At 56.5% G+C, this 16745-nt stretch overlaps 1 protein-coding gene across 2 annotated transcripts in view; it reads left to right on the plus strand.

Annotated features, from left to right (window-relative positions):
* DMAP1 (DNA methyltransferase 1 associated protein 1) overlaps positions 1–16745 on the plus strand; it is a 44527-nt gene that overhangs the window by 9248 nt on the left and 18534 nt on the right. For both annotated transcript variants that reach the window (XM_075935802.1, XM_075935803.1), the window contains exons 4-8: positions 153–348; positions 9646–9804; positions 10729–10896; positions 11937–12122; positions 13796–13867. In XM_075935802.1, the coding sequence (XP_075791917.1) occupies positions 153–348; positions 9646–9804; positions 10729–10896; positions 11937–12122; positions 13796–13867 (781 nt within the window). The remainder of the gene's footprint in view (positions 1–152; positions 349–9645; positions 9805–10728; positions 10897–11936; positions 12123–13795; positions 13868–16745) is intronic.

A 16745-nucleotide genomic window follows, 5' to 3' on the forward strand; every position in this document is an offset into this window, starting at 1 on the left:
TGGGAGTGTCGCCCCGGCGCTGCGCAGGGCGTCTCTGCGTCCTGGGGAGGGCGACTCCAGGAATGGGGCTTGACCCCGGGGCTCCTGCCCTGCCTCCCGGGCTGCCAGCATCCAGAGGAATGCAGTGCTGACAGCTGCCTCCCTCTCGGCAGGGACGCGCCTCCGCTGCTGCCCAGCGACACGGCGCAGGGCTATCGCACAGTCAAGGCCAAGCTGGGCTCTAAGAAGGTCCGGCCCTGGAAGTGGATGCCCTTCACCAACCCTGCGAGGAAGGACGGGGCCATGTTCTACCACTGGAGGAGGGCGGCGGAAGAGGGGAAGGATTATCCCTTTGCCCGCTTCAATAAAGTAAGTGGGAGCGGGCGGGGGCGGGGGTGGGGGAAGTGGGCAGGCTGGTTGTTCTGCACAGCAGGCAGAGTGACTCCACCGAGAGCGGGAGCAGCCCCTTCCTCCCGCACCCCAGCTCCGACTGCAATCACATTCCAAACTGCGGTTTGGCCCGCGACCACCGACCTCAGGCGGCCGTCTCCCCAGATCCTTTGGAATATGCTCAGAGCTTAGCAGGACAACCGGGGTGCCCCAGGGAGTGCTGTGGGGCACTCAGTAGGGGGCGCTGTTGTTCCCTCTGCACAAGCAGGACCCCCCATTACGGTTCGGGGGTGCTGCGTAGCAAGAGGGCTCACATTATGAATGAGACTTAAAATCAAGCTCTTAACTCGTCATCCTGGATCCCATGGCAAACTTTGGGGTCACGTCTACACTGCGCATTGTTGCACAATAAGATATGCAAATGAGGCGCAGGGGTGAATATTGCCACACCTTATTTGCATACCTAATGAGCTGTCATTTTTGTGGCATGGGCTTTTGCGCAAGAAGGAGCTGTCTACACTGCTCCTTGCGCAAAAAAACCCCTTTTGCGCAGAGCCGTTCTTCCTGAAAATAAGCGGCAGAACGGCTCTGCGCAAGAGGGGTTTTTTTGCCACTCCCTCCGCCACGCATACATTGGGTGCCGAGCCGGGAAAACAAATGGCGGCTGGCCCAGAGCTGTGACCCTCCAGGAAGACCGCTGGTCTAGATCATCCCTGACAGGTGTTTGTCTAACCTGCTCCTAAATATCTCCAGCAATGGAGATTCCACAACCTCTCCAGGCAATTTATTCCAGTGTTTAACCACCCTGACAGTTGGGAAGTTTTTACTAAAGTCCTACCTCATCCTCCCTTGCTGCAGTTTAAGCCCCTTGCGTCTTGTCCTGTCCTCAGAGGCCAAGGAGAACAATTTTTTCCCTCCTCCTTGTGACACCCTTTCAGATACTTGGAAACCGCTCTCATGTCCCCCCTCAGTCTGCTCTTTTCTAAACTAAACAAGCCCAATTCCTTCAGCCTTCCCTCATAACTCATGTTCTCTAGACCTTTCATCATTCTTGTTGCTTTTCCCTGGACCTTCTCCAATTTCTCCACATCTTTCTTGAAACGTGGTGCCCTGAACTGGACACAATACTCCAACGGAGGCCTAATCAGCGCAGAGTAGAGCGGAAGAATGACTTCTTGTGTCTTGCTCACAAACACTCCTGTTAATGCATCCTAGAATCTTGTTTGCTTTTTTTGCAACAATGTCACACTGTTGACTCATGTTTAACTTGTTGTCCACTATGACCCTTAGATCCTTTGCTGCAGGACTCCTTCCTAGACAGTCACTTCCAATTCTGTATGTGTGAGACTGATTGTTCCCTCCTAAGTGGAGCACTTTGCATTTGTCCTTATTAAACTTCATCCGCTTTACCTCAGACCATTTCTCCAGCTTGTCCAGATCATTTTGAATTATGACCCATCCTCCAGAGCACTTGCGACCCCTCCTAGCTTGGTATCGTCTGCAAACTTAATAAGCGTAGTCTGTATGCCAAAATCTAAATCGTTGCTGAAGATATTGAACAGAACCGGTCCCAGAACAGACCCCTGCGGAACCCCACTTGTTCTGCCCTTCCAGCATGACTGTGAACCATTAATAACTACTGTCTGGGATTGGTTATCCAGCCAGTTATGCACCCACCTATCAGATAATTATGCTCCATCTGCCAGAAATTTCCACTGGGGTTTTTGAAGCAAAATGCAGGACAATGTAGCACTTTAAAGACTAACAAGATGGTTTATTAGATGATGAGCTTTCGTGGGCCAGACCCACTTCCTCAGATCAAATAGTGGAAGAAAGTAGAAAGAACTACTTTCTTCCACTATTTGATCTGAGGAAGTGGGTCTGGCCCACGAAAGCTCATCATCTAATAAACCATCTTGTTAGTCTTTAAAGTGCTACATTGTCCTGCATTTTGCTTCACTACTTTCTTCCACTATTTGATCTGAGGAAGTGGGTCTGGCCCACGAAAGCTCATCATCTAATAAACCATCTTGTTAGTCTTTAAAGTGCTACATTGTCCTGCATTTTGCTTCAACTACCCCAGACTAACACGGCTACATTTCTATCACTGGGGTTTTGGTTATGTGTTCCACATTCTCAGTTGTCATTAAACAAAATGGGGAATTTTTCAGTATTTATTTTCCAAACATTGAAACGGGTATTAAATTGGGTTAAGGATAAGAAAATCGGGGTGAGAGATGAGAAGAAAAACAAAAAAACCTTTTGTAATATCGATATTTTACTACAGTATAATTTACACTTTTTTTAATGTATAAAGGTGCATTTAATCTCTGTCAGCTAGTGGTTTTTCCCGAAATCCTGGTTTGCATGCTTTTCTTCTAAGTATCCTCACTCATGTTGAGCCTCTAGCTGTCTTGGAGGTAATCCAAAATAAGCGCTCTGCCTTGATAGATCTAAGGGCACCCTCAAAGCGCATGGTGCCACCTCACTGAAGTTGGCAAGTGTCTTGGTGACTGTTCCAAAATGCCAGCACTTCCAATTTTGCATTGTCAGGGTTAGGCAAGTAAGTAGGAAAGTCCCCTCTCAGATTTGATGTCATCTCTCGCGGCAAATGGGTGAAACCCTCTTACATAATAGGCTGGTGCAATTCCTGAGTGAGCTTCCAAAAAGACTCTTTGGCCCCGAATGCTGTGAGGTTCGGGTTACGAGCCGCGGCCATCTCCCGTTCCACGCTGAGTACTGCGCGGAAGGGGTTGAATGCTTTTTTGTTCTCTCATGTTCTGCGGCTGAAAGGATTTCTAAAAACAGCTGAGTTTTCTCACAGTAACTTTCGCTTGCAGCTTTTGTGCTAAGTTCGATGGAGACCTTGGTTGTCAGGATCCTATAAACGTCTGTCTTGACAAACATTTGGACAGTAGTCAGAGAAAACTCCAGGGTTTCCTGTGTCACACTGTGATTCCAAGTTTTCAGCAGTGAACATTATCTTGGTGTGCAGAATCTGGTGCATTCTGGTGATCTGCAGAGTTTTTGCCTAAGAACTAACAAACTCAGGGCGATCTAGGAGACATGTTAGCACAGTTCATATGTCTTTGATATGACAGGCAGCATACTACATGCTCACCCATCAATGTGGCACAACAGGGGTAAGTAATCACTAGTCAGTCCTGCTCTCATCTTGCTCGATGTAAAGCAAAGCTTTCAGCTTGTTCGCATTCTTGAAAACGGCCCCGATCTAATCACAGAATCATAGAATACTAGGACTGGAAGGGACCTCGAGAGGTCATTGAGTCCAGTCCCCTGCCCACACGGCAGGACCAAATACTGTCTAGACCATCCCTGATAGACATTTATCTAACCTACTCTTAAATATCTCCAGAGATGGGGATTCCACAACCTCCCTGGGCAATTTATTCCAGTGTTTAACCACCCTGACAGGTAGGAAGTTTTTCCTAATGTCCAACCTAAATCTCCCTTGCTGCAATTTAAGCCCATTGCGTCTTGTCCTATCTTCAGAGGCCAAGATGAACAAGTTTTTTCCTTCCTCCTTGAGACACCTTTTTAGATACCTGAAAGGTATCATGTCCCCTCTCGATCTTTTCTTTTCCAAACTAAACAAGCCCAATTCTTTCAGTCTTCCTTCATAGGTCATGTTCTCCAGACCTTTCATCATTCTCGTTGCTCTTCTCTTCTCTTGTACCCTCTCCAATTTCTCCAGATCTTTTTTGAAATGTGGCGCCCAGAACTGGACACAGTACTCCAGCTGAGGCCTAGTCAGCGCAGAGTAGAGCAGAAGAATGACTTCTCGTGTCTTGCTCACAACACTCCTGTTAATGCATCCCAGAGTCGTGTTTGCTTTTTTTGCAACAGCATCACACTGTTGAGTCATATTTAGCTTGTGGTCCACTATAACCCCTAGATCCATTTCTGCCGTACTCCTTCCCAGACAGTCGCTGCCCATTCTGTATGTGTGAAACTGATTGTTCCCTCCTAAGTGGAGCACTTTGCATTTGTCCTTATTAAACTTCATCCGCTTTACCTCAGACCATTTCTCCAGTTTGTCCAGATCATTTTGAATTATGACCCATCCTCCAAAGCAGTCGCAACCCCTCCCAGCTTGGGATCATCTGCAAACTTAATAAGCATCCTCTCTATGCCGATATCTAAATCGTGGATGAAGATATTGAACAGAACCGGTCCCAAAACAGACCCCTGCGGAACCCCACTTGTTCTGCCCTTCCAGCAGGATTGTGAACCATTCATAACTATTCTCTGAGTATGGTTATCCAGCCAGTTATGCACCCACCTTATAGTAGCCCCATCTAGGTTGTATTTCCCTAGTTTATCAATAAGAATATCATGCGAGACCATATCAAATGCCTTACTAAAGTCTAGGTATCCCACGTCCACCGCTTCTCCCTTCTCCACAATACTCGTTATCCTATCAAAGAAAGCTATCAGATTGGTTTGACATGATTTGTTCATTACAAATCCACGCTGGCTGTTCCCTATCACCTTATTATCTTCCAAGTGTTTGCAGACGATATTCTTAATTACTTGCTCCATTATCTTTCCTGGCACAGAGGTTAAACTGACTGGCCTGTAGTTTCCTGGGTTGTTTTTATTTCCCTTTTTATAGATGGGCACTGGATTTCCCCTCTTCCAATCTTCTGGAATCTCTCCTGTCTTCCATGATTTTCCAAAGATGATAGCTAACGCTGCGAGACTCTGTGTTTTTCATGCCTTCTGTAGCCGTAGCCTCGGGCAGTGCAATGGTAATCAGCTGGGCAGGACAGCTCGTATATAGCAGCTCCGATTTCTGAGTGAGTTCAATCTCCAGGCCAACTATGCAGGAAGCAGAGTCGATGTTAGTGTTTTCCCAAGTTAGCGGGTATGTCTCAAACATGCCAGCTATTGCTGCGTCGAGAGAACAGGTGTCAGAGAGGAGAGGAATGTCACGTCAGCACAAGCCAATGCAGGTTTAATCAAAACCTGAAAACAAAAGGCCAAGAATCTGACAGTCCGAAGCATCAGGAGACTCATCAGAAATCAGACTGGACGCTGCATTTCCGTCAAGTCGCCCCATCAATTTAGCTCCTCCGGCATCGTCATTTGCTTTCGGATGCTTATGCGTGAGGTGGTCTGCCATTAGGAAGGGGGCTCGCTGCTGGACAGTATTGTTACGTAAAGTCACCCCTAGGCTTCTCTGCAGTTAAGCGCAGTGGTGGGGTGATATGACAGATTCGTTTCCGTGGCAGCGCTGCGTCCTCCCTTTCATTGACTCTCAGCCTGGGCAGGGTTTATAGCGAGATTTCTGTGGGTAAGTCTCGCCAGTCTGACTCGAAGGTTCTAGGTTCGTCCTCCGTACGCCAGGTCGCAGCTTGGCAGAAGCATAGAGTTCTGTTTCTAGAGGGCCGGGGGGTCCAGAACAGCAGGCAATACCACATTAAAACAAGCCTTATGCTGACAGGTATTAAAATGGCAGAGAGAACAAGGCATACAACCCGGAGTGTGCAGATTAACGGACTCTCCTCTGATGATAACATTCATCAGATTTGTCGTATACATTGTACTTGTCTAAGTGTACAGATCTAGTTACCCGATATGATACCATACGCGCATAATCCTCTGCCCAACGGCCGAGCATGGGAGAACCCGAGGGACCTGGGTGCAGGGTGGAGTATGGAATATTTAGAAGCAAGACTGGGACAGAATAGATGACGCAAGGCAGAGAGATACTGAGAGAGGAGTGTGGCCTCCAGAGAGAACAAGGGAGCACCCCCGGAGAGCCGTGGCCGCAGCAGACCGAGCTTCCTTACTTCCATAGTTTTTTATCCCTCTCGTTGCGTCATAATGTCCAACCCCTCACCAGAGCTGGACTGTTGCACCCCCAGATTCTGTGAGTACACCTTGATTGGAGGGTGATCTCTGGGCATCTATGGTGACATCACTTGGCGCCTCCTTGGAATGGTTCCCAGCAAAGGAAAAGTGGGAAATCTTGTGGTTAGGTACCAGGAACCCTGCTCTCTGCAGTTAGCTAAGCTTGGCCGGTTTTGGACTTATTGAGCACCACTAGACAGAGTCACAGCATCTGTGTACCGAAGGCCCGACTGGAGATTTCCCCACGGGGGGTCTTGCATCGTTCTTACCGATCTATACAAACACACGGCATTCTTTTTAAAAATGACGTAACCCTCCCGTATCGCTCTACTTTGCCAAAGCTAAGTCCACAGGATCAGTCCTGCAGGCTTTGTGGTGTTCGCGGCATTCCTGTTAAAATACAGAGACAGGGATAGGATAGGGAAGATCTGTCTTGGCAGGCTGCAAGGCCCCGGTGGAAGCTCCGGGTGTTGACTGTGGACCATAGCTCGCTTTCTTCCTCAGGCTTGCTGCCTTGCTTGCTTTTAACATGCTCTCTCATTCTGTCAAGACGAACACTGACCCCGCGGCTGTGGTGCTGCCGCACCAGGCAGCCTCCCCGCGCCCGTCTTTACCTGTGCAATGTCTCAGCACTCGTTTCCTTGTTGGTATCAGGGTGTGCATTCACCTGTCCCCCGGCACCTGACCTTGATCCGTAGAGGCGTGATTGCGCAAATTCCGCGTCGCACGAAACGGGTGCAGAGAAACAGGCAGGCAGTGTTTCCTCGTGAGCCAGGCTTTGCACGCTGCTGCCGTCGCTCGGGTCTTCCGACCGCCGCCGTGGGGGGCTGCATTTGACACAGCGGAACTGCTGCAGTGTCTGTCGCGGAAAGTGCTAGCGTTTAACAGAAAGAAGCCCCGGAGAAAATCCCGAGTGGATTGATAGCTAAATGGGCATAAATCTGGAAAAACTGAGCCCTGTTGGTTAGAAACCCGGAGAATTTGCCTGTGAAAATGGATAAAACTGAAAATGTGGCGCAGTGAGTATCGTATACTCCCCTTCCTGTCCTAGAGTGCATCGCTAGTGTAAGTTGCTAAGGGATACCCCGCCTCTTTTAAACACGCCCGTTTCGAAATAACGGGTGTGCTATTTCGACATCCCTGTAGCCCTCGTTCCATGGGTTAAAGGGCATGTCAAAATAGCGCATTATTTCAAAATTTGGCACTCTGTAGATGCGCCCCTTTTAGAAATAAGTGATTTCGAAATACAATCAAAATAAGATACTCAAGTTGCCTAGCGCAAATAGCGCATCTTATTGCAAGTTTAAGGTGCTGGGCAGACGCGCCCTCCCTGTGCAGTGGGAAATGCTGCTGTGTGCTGTTATAAATAGCTTCTGTCGTCAGCTTCAGATCAGTGTGGAGTGTTTTTACTTCATGTACGCCACACTCACAAACCCCTGTTAAAGGAACATGATGAAGGTTGCAAAATCAAGCACTGAAATGCCAGAATCAAGGTTGCCTGAACAACCTTAATTCGGCTCCCTGGCTCATACTGTTTGTCCATAGGACCTCTGCTTCATTCATCTTGCAGAGTGGATGATACTTCATGAGCCGAGGCTCATTGTCACCCCTGCCTTACAGCGCGCGCGCCATTCAAACCCTCCTGGGAAACCAGACTGGCTAATTTCCTCGTCGGCTTTGCTGTGGGGCTCACTGCTGGAGGATCTCAGTATTCCCAGGTGATACGAGGTGATGGGGTGTCCTTCTCTCCATTCACAGCAGGGAAATTGAGGCCCGAGAGAGGTTAAAATCCAGAAGTAGCTCCGAATTCTGGGTGCTCAACGTGAGCCAGCGAAGACCTGGCTTTTTCGGGTAGCATGAAATGACACTTGCTGTGATCCAAACGCAGCTTCCATTGGCTTCTGCAGATCAGACCTCAGAGTCTCAAGCAACAGGGTGATTCATCCCGGGGCGTGCCCGGCCGAGCTGGACAAGTGGGCCCATGCTCGCTACGTACAGGTTGTGTCCTGCGTGTGCCCAGGAGGCCGCCTGACTTCTGGCCTTTCGCGTCCCTGGCTTTGCAGCCGTTCGTTGTCGGGTGTGTGGAATTCCCTGGGCTTCCTCGCCCGGCCTCGCAGCGCCGCTCACGCGGTTCATCGGCAGGGCTAGCACCGTGGAGGTTCCGCCGCTAGGGCTGGGGGGCCATGCAGGAGGCTTTGCCGTCCTCTCTCTGTGTGGACCAGCACAAGAGGGGCTGCTGAGGCGGGGGGGAAGAGACCCCAGGATCTTGGCCTCTGTTCCATGCTCCTCAGGGGAGCGTGCTCTAGTGGGCGCAGCCTCGTTTGTCCCGTCTCCCCAAGCTGGACCTTTTTGCCTGTCTGTTTTCTCCTTAGTTTTTCATCACCCTCTGGGTTACAGTTCCTCCCCCCAGGGCCCTCGGTTGATCTCTCTTCCCCCGAGTTCTCCATCCCCACTTGCTTCCGGACCCCCTCCAGTCTCCGTGCTCTCCCTCGCTGGATGTCGGGTCAGCCTGTCGAGCTCCGGGCCAAAACCCCACTAGGGAGCCAGGCAGCTGGATTGCCAGCCTGGAGCAGACCCCAGGGCCACCCCACACGGTGTCCTGCCTCTGGCAGCGGCCGATGCCAGATGTGGAGTGAGTGCCAGCTGGCCACGTGGAAAGGCCACGGATGGTGGGCAAGAGAGCAGGTGACTGCTGGGTGGGTGGCCCGTGGCGGTGCCACATCCAACGTACAAATTCGTGGGCTGGGGGAATAGAGGGCCGGTTGCTGGCTGTGGGGGGGCTCCCAGTTGGTGGGGGGGGGGGAATATGCAACAGCAGACGAGGCTCCCTTGGTTGCTAGGTCCCCGGGAGTGCCGGGGTGCTGCTGCGGGAGGGGAGGGACTGGGGTGGAAAGGGCTTTGCAGAATGCAAGGTTGCTTGCTTTCGGGCCGGGCCTGAGCCAGTGACCACAGCCTGGCATGTAGCTTCCTGGGGCTGGGAGAGCAGGTGGAAAGGGGCACGCGGGAGGGCTGCAGTTGAGAGGGGGAGGGGGCCACGGCTGAGCCGGTGGTTGGGCCCCTTGGTGGAGTGCCGCCCCGTGATTGGAGGAAGTGAGACTGCTCGGCGGTCTGGCCAGGGCTGGGCCCCTGGCGATAGGCACGTTGGAAATGCCTCGGGACAATTACCAAATAGCCCCTGGGGGGCCCCTCGTGAGCCTGCCACATAGCTCCGTCCTGGCAGCCGCTGCCCCGGGGCGTGGGCCCACATGGGGATGGGCACCAGGTGGGCGGAGACTGGCGGCCCCTGGCCCTCCTGTGCCGGGTGGGTTTGGTTTCTCCGACGCTGCCGCCGGGAGCAGTTGGAGAGAGGCTCCGCCTCCGGGGGGCAGCACGATGAGTCAGGTCCCCCCCCCCGTGCAGACGGTGCAGGTGCCCGTGTACTCGGAGCAGGAGTATCAGATGTACCTGCACGACGATGCCTGGACCAAGGCGGAGACCGATCACCTCTTCGACCTCTCCCGGAGATTCGACCTGCGCTTCGTGGTGATCCACGACCGCTACGACCACCAGCAGTTCAAGGTGAGCGGGCGCTGCCGCGGGGCAGGGGCGCTGCTGCTCCGCCCGTTTCTCATGAGAGCTGCCACCACCCCTGTTCGAGTTAGCAGGAGCCAGAGTCCCTTGCAAATACCCTGCCGGGGAAACAACTGGCCCTGCCCTGCCGGGGAGGCAGGCTGAGCTGCCAGGACCCCCGGCTCAGAGTCTCACCGCTGGGCAGGAAGCTCTAATGCTCGGGGAAGGGTCTCTGTGGCCTCGGGCTGCTCCGGAACCTTGCAGACGCCTGTGGCCCCTGACGCGTAGCCTGCTCCACGGAGGCCTGGCCAGCCCTGGGGGTGGGCAGTGTCGGGGGAGCCCTGGTGAGATGCTGCGATGGAGGGCAGGGAGCTGGGCTGAGTGAGTCCAGGCCGCGCAGAGGCCCCGGGGGAAAGCCAGGCCCGCAGCTGGCGGCTCATCCAGCAGGCCCTGGCACCCGCGTGGGGGCTGCCGGGAGGAGCTGTGGGCTCGCTGCCGGCTCAGTCTCTCCGAGCAGGAGAGAGCTGCGTGGCAGGGAACCCACGTGCCCCAGGGACAGAGCAGCTGCCCAGAGCATCTGAAAGCACATTAAAGGAAGGGACAGTGTCATCGTCTCGGTATAGGGCCAGGGAAACTGAGGCACAGCGTGTGCACTCTCCCAGTCTCACAATGAGGCAGCAGCTGCCCCGCCTGGAACCCAGGTCTCTTGGCTTCCGCTCCTCTCCTGTCCCCCCGAGGCAGTCGCAGGGGCAGGCATGGAGGGGAAGGTGCTTCTGGCAGCATTTGGGTCCTGTGCGGCTCCGCGCCGGAGGGACGGGCCTGCCCCCGTGCTGCCCAAGCCTTGCGTCTGCAGGCCTGGCCCCCTCCCCCGCAGGCGGGGATCCCTGCGGAGGTTCCCTCGTAACGCTGCCCGCTCTGCTGCGTGCTCCCCAGAAAAGGTCGGTGGAGGACCTGAAGGAGCGGTACTACCACATCTGCGCCAAGCTGGCCAACGCGCGGGCCGCTCCCGGCACCGACCTGAAAGTCCCCGTGTTCGACGCCGGCCACGAGAGACGTCGGAAGGAGCAGCTGGAGAGGCTGTACAACCGCACCCCCGAGCAGGTAGGGAGTGCGGGAGGGCCGCCCGGCCACCCCTCCAGACCCTCACCCAGGTTACTATGGAGCTGGGGGGCCAGGCACGTCTCAGCACCGCACACACGTGGCAAAGCCCCACGGCCACGCCCCTGTGGGTCAGAGACGCCGAGCGCGGGGGCACAAGTGCCTGGGGGCGGTGGGGGCGAGAGGAGCGGGGTTCTGGGCTCTGAGGGTTGACAGTGGTTGCTTTAGGGTGCCGGGGGGGGGGGGTTCCCCCTTCTTCACAGCCTGGGCCGAGCCTGGGTGGAAGGGCGGAAGTGGACGTGAGCCCCCAGCACCCTCTGCACTCTCGGGGGCGGGCCCGGGGGCCCGGACTCCTGGGGGTGCAGGCAGTGCGGAGCCGTGAGGGCAGCCGGCAGGAGCTGGGCCCTGGGCGGGAGTGTGCGTCCGTGGGCGGTAGTGTCTGCCCTCTGGCTAGTTGCTGGCAGCTCGCTGCAGAGGCCCCCGCCCCAGGTGGGGTGCTGCTGGGACAGCTCGTGGGGAGGAACCGCATCCCCTGCGCTACCCTGTCGCCTGCTCCTTTCCCCTTGCCCCCCGGCTGAGCCCAGCCTGTGCCGCTGCCCTGGGCTTTGGAGCTGGCACCCTGGCATCCCCCATCAGCTTCCCCATGGCGGGAGCGGGCACCAGCCCGGGTAGGGTGGATGAGGCAGCAGCTGTGGGCAGGGGGGTGGGGAGGGGTCCCCTTGGCCCAATGGGTGGGGCATCTGCCTGTAGAGTGCAGGGCAGCAGGAGCCGCTAGCGCGCTGCCAGGTGCCGCCTTCCCAGGGCCCAGCTTGCCCCCCATAGAACGGGTCACTCTGCCCTCTTCCTCCGGGGGAGAGCAAGGCGCGGGGTTGCCAGGAGAGCGACTGACCCGGGGACCTAGCGCCCCTGAGGGCTGGGCTGGAGCTGCCTGTGCAGGGGAGGGCGGGGAAGCCAGCGCCCGGGGGCAGGGCTGGCGTGGGAGCGGAGCTGCTCCCTGGCCTCGCTTTGCGGCTCTGACTGCCTCTCCCCGCGCCGGCCGGCAGGTGGCAGAAGAGGAGTATCTGATCCAGGAGCTGCGGAAAATCGAGGCCAGGAAGAAGGAGCGAGAGAAGAGAACCCAGGACCTGCAGAAGCTCATCACGGCTGCCGACACCACCACGGAGCAGAGGCGGGCGGAGCGCAAGGCTCCCAAGAAGAAGCTGCCGCAGAAGAAGGAGACCGAGAAGCCTGTAAACATTTCTTGTCCTTGCTGCCCTGGGGAACATGGGGCCCCTAAGTTTTCCGGCCGGGGCCAGGCACTCGGCTCCTGCGGGCTGGGGGAGGTTGTTTAACCCTAAGTCAGGCCCGTTTTTGGTAGCAAAGGGGTTCAGAAACTAAGGAGCCCAGGATTGGCGGGTTTCAATTCAGCTCAGCAGTTTTGGGCCATTGCCTTCCCCCCGTGCCTCAGTTTCCCCAGATAGGATGGGAATGACTCTACTTCCTCTCCTCCCGGGGGCCCTGGCACCGAGTCACTCCATGTGTGTGAAGTGCTAGGGGCTATTTGCATTAGAAAATCTCACTCCACTGCTGGTGCCAGCCCGCCAAGTCTGAGCAGTGGGTGCGCGGCGCCGCAGCCCGCGCTGTTCTCCTTCGGGTGGCGGCAGGAGGAGGGCCCAGCTCTCTCGTGCCCTTTCTGGCTCCCAAAGGGGGCCTGTGGGCAATGAGGAAGGGGCCCCCAAAGCCAGGGCACTGTGGGGCAGCTTGCCTCGGCGGGCCCACTGCCAGAGTGCTGGGCGCAGACGGGGCTGATGGGAAGTGGCGTCCCAGCCGGTTTGCTCTGCGTCGCCCGAGGCCCGGCGGGCGGGGTCTGTCCCTGCGCACGCCCCGGCCGTCCCTGTTGTTACACTAGCGTCATTTCAGCCATGACAGAGTCCATTAGGAGTCAATTACCAACTCGAGCAGGGAAACGGTACAAAAAATTGCATTTTAACTACGCGTGAGAATCAGGGGCTGCATCAGCATCCTTCCAACAAAGGAAAATCATTTACCAAAGAGTCAGTTGAGGTGGACGCGGTTACAGCCTGTGCAGCGTGCGAGGCCGGTGAGCCCGGTTAATAGCTTCTGCGCGCCGCGCCGTTGGCACCGACCGGCCGAGCCACGGCCCTGGCGTGACCCCGGGCGCACGGCGGGACTCTCCCACGGTGGAAAGTGGAGCTGGCGCACTGCCTTGCGTGTGCTCTGGGGACTCCTGGCTGGGCTCCCTCGCGCTTCTTCGCCCCAGGGGCCCAACGATTGCCTGGGGCGGAACGCGGTCACCTCCAGCAGCGTGGGGCTGCTCTCTGGGGCAGTGACTGAGGAGGGCCAGAGCCCAGCCTGGAAGGGTCCGGCAGGCGTTTCGTTCCCGCGAATGCCTTCTGGCTGGCGTGCTCGTGTGAAAGGCCCTCCCCAAGCATCTGCTAGGCTGGCACTGAAACCCGCCCGCCCCTGCCTCTCCTGCTCCCCTGGCACCTCGCAAGCCGTGCAGAGTGGCAGGCTATGTGCAGGCGAGACTGTGTGTAGGACAGTGCAGGCCCCGCTCCAGAGCAGTCCTGCACGTATGGGGAGCCTCCCCGGGCGCTCGGAGCGGTACAAATCGCAGACTGCCCGGCTCCTGCCCTGGCGTGCGGGGCGTGGGAAGGCCAGCTCCTGGGCCGTATGTTAGCCCTGGGCCCCGTCAGAGGTGCATTGGTGGCAAACCCTGCACAAGGTGGGCGTCGGGCCTTGGAGCTGAGGGCTCGCCTCAGGGCTTCTCTGAGGTTGGCTTGGGATTTTCCTCTCCCTCCGTCTGGCAGGTGGCGGTGTCAGGAAATGGTGTTTCCCTCCCGGCCGCTGGGCCAGCCCCTGTGTTTCCTCCGCCAACACATCCTGCCTCCCTCTCTTTCAGGCTGTTCCTGAGACTGCTGGCATCAAGTTTCCAGACTTCAAATCTGCAGGGGTCACACTGCGGAGCCAGAGGGTAGGTTGCTGCCATGGCCTCTTGGGGCTGCTGTTCCAGTCGGTCTCCCTGTCTCTGTCCCGAGCCGGTCTCCTGTGATAAGTTCTCGCCTCTAAACTAAGCAGCCTGGTGCAGCCGCATAGGCTGTAGCCTGGCACACGGGCGTGCTGTGGGCTATCGGCCAGCTCTGCTTTGTGGCAGAGCGTCCAGAGCCCTGAACCCGCCGATGTCTCCCGCCTGGCCCAGACGGAGCCTGCAGCCAGATGCCCCATGCCTCTGCGAGCAGCCCGCTGCAAGGTGTCCGCCAGGCCTCCAGTGGCGACTTGCACGCCCTGGCCTGACCCAGTCACCATATCTTAGCTTCAGAAACGCGTCATTTGAAAAGCCCCAAGTGCCTGGTGTCCCCTCAGGGTGAGCAAACAGCAAACCCCGGCCTGGTTTTAGGTGCAAGAGTCGACATCTCTCCTAGCCAGATCCTGATCCAGATAACCCAGCTGGGGACCAGTCCCGCAAACCCCCTTGGCCTGGGAAAAGAGCATGTGTGTCGGCGGGGAAAACCCACCGTTCGCTATTTCGGGGTTGCCATGGTGTCAGCGGGCGAGTGGCGCCACTGGGTGAATTTCCAGCGCCACTTCGGGGGCTGGTCCTTTGAGGCCAGAAGGCGTGCAGGGCCTTTGGGCAGTGCCCTGGGCGGGGGAGAGCACTCGGGCCTGTGTGTGTGAGCTGCGGCCTTGCCTAGGCAGGCTGGGGGTCCCGTTTTCTGGGGTGCTGCCCCTGCGCTCAGCTTTGCCGGGTGGTCGGGCGCTCCCAGGCTCTGGGCAGCGAGATGCACGGGACGGTTCACGGAGACACGGAAGATGGAAATTTGAGTCTGTGTGGGACTCTGCGGCCTTTGCCCGCTCCCTGGGACCTCTGAGGTCTCCCGTGCATGACGGAGCTGTGTGTGTGTGGGGGGGACGGGGGGGGGGGGGTGAGCCGCAGTTGGTGCGGCGCTTTGGAACCTGTAGGGTGCTGCAGTGGGCTCAGCGCTAGGACCGTTCTCTACGCCACTCGCAGCCGGCCCCGCCGCGGGAATGTGACGAGGGGTGGCGTTGGTATGAAGCGCCCAAAGCGCCCGTGGCTACTGGCCAGGCTGGCTGTGAGGGGTTTGCTCTCTGCCTGTCTGCTCCTCAGGCGTGTGAGAAGAGCCGTTTCGGCCCTAGGGGGTGGTGTTTGCAGCCAGATGCACCTTCTACGTTATGTTTTATCAGGCACTGGTGGCTGCTCCTCCGCTAAGGCTAAGTTGAATTTTTCACACCAAGCAGGGATTCATCTTCTTGGTTGTGTATGAGAAATGCCCCGGTCCTCCTCGCGGTGACAGCGCTTACTTTGGGCCGTCGAGTGGATTGCCGAGCGTTCACCCGTGGGTTGCGACGAATTGGTTAGTTACTGAAAATTAACGGTAGCCTGGCCCTCGCAGAACATGCGCCTCCAGCGTTGGGTGTGGTGCGTCTTCAGTGGCCGTGCTAACAGGCTGACCCAGACTTTTCAAACGTCCCATCTGGCCCAAGCCCCCGGAATCGGGTGCGTCGGCTGCAGGTGGAGACGTGGGTTACAGGGTCCGTGGTCGGTTATTGCAGCTGGTCGTTTCTCCTTCTGCAGAGGCTGAAGCAGCCTGATCAGGGACTCCCACGCTGCCTACGCCATGGCTGCAAGGCCTGTTGTTCTCAGGGGACGAGGCCAGAGACAAAGATGCCTTCTGTCACCCACTCCTCACGGAGATCACTGCCCAGAGCCCTACGGGTCGCACTGCCCCAGAGCCCTACGGGTTCTCGTGTGGAGTCGCTGCAGGGCAGAGTCAGGGGGCTTTGGGTGCCATCGCTGCTTGTCGGGCCTGGCTGGGCTTGGAGTGCCCCCCCCACTCTGACTTTTCCCAGGCTTGTGCGTGGCTTGGGGCTACCTGTCACATCCCCTTTACCCAATTGCTGAGCTGGGCGCTCGGCCTTCGCTCTGCCGTAGCCGTGCAGCCTGGCAACGAGGAGTGTCCCGAGGCGGCGGCGGGCGGGGGCTGAGCTGGTGGGGTCGCCCTGCTGGGTTGCGGTGGGGGCGGGGGCCAGGCGGGTTGTCTCCGCTGGGGACAGCGCTAGACCCGGGCGTAAAGCGGAGCCCTGGGAGCGTGCAGAGCTGCCGAGGGGCTCGCCGGGCGAGCTCACAGCCGGGCACCTCCCTCCAAACGAGGCGTCCAGCCAGCGTGCTGACTTGCTCCCCGCTAACTAGAATCCTGTAGACAAATTGCCGGTCGGGCCAATTAAAAAAGAAATAGGGGGAGAAAAGCTTTGAACACAGCTTTAGTTCCCATTGATTCAGATATTCACCCTCCCTGGCTTTTAAATATTTACTAGCCAGCCGAGCATTTTTTTAGCACTGATTAATGAGTTACAATTTACTGTGGTTGTTTTTTTTTTTCTTGGGGGCGGGGGCTGGGTTCCTGCCACCGCTCCAAGATGAATGAGGCTTGCAGTGAAAGGCTGGGGAGGGTGGAGGGCTGTGTGCGTGTCTTTTAAAATGTTTATTCTTCATATTTGATCTGACCCACAATTAAATGGCCAAGCACGCTGCCTGTTTACTCCCCGTCAGTGGCTCTTGACGCTGCTTCTTGCCTGACATTAATGCAAGCCCAGACCTCATCAGCTGCTAACATGTGAAACATCTGTCTCCCTCCCATGATCAATACCGGCCTTTCAGAGCTGGGGCTTGGAACGCAGCTCCATAAAATATCCGTTATATTTATTTGGGTTTGATAAATTTAATTACTTGGAGCAATTAATAATTTATTTGTTCGCTATTGATTGCACTCCGAGGCATCTTGGTGAGATAAGCTGATGGCAATCAGCACGTCCGTCTCAGGCAGGAAAGCATA

The sequence above is a fragment of the Pelodiscus sinensis genome, chromosome 9 (genome assembly GCF_049634645.1).
Source record: "Pelodiscus sinensis isolate JC-2024 chromosome 9, ASM4963464v1, whole genome shotgun sequence".
NCBI classification, from domain to species: domain Eukaryota; kingdom Metazoa; phylum Chordata; order Testudines; family Trionychidae; genus Pelodiscus; species Pelodiscus sinensis.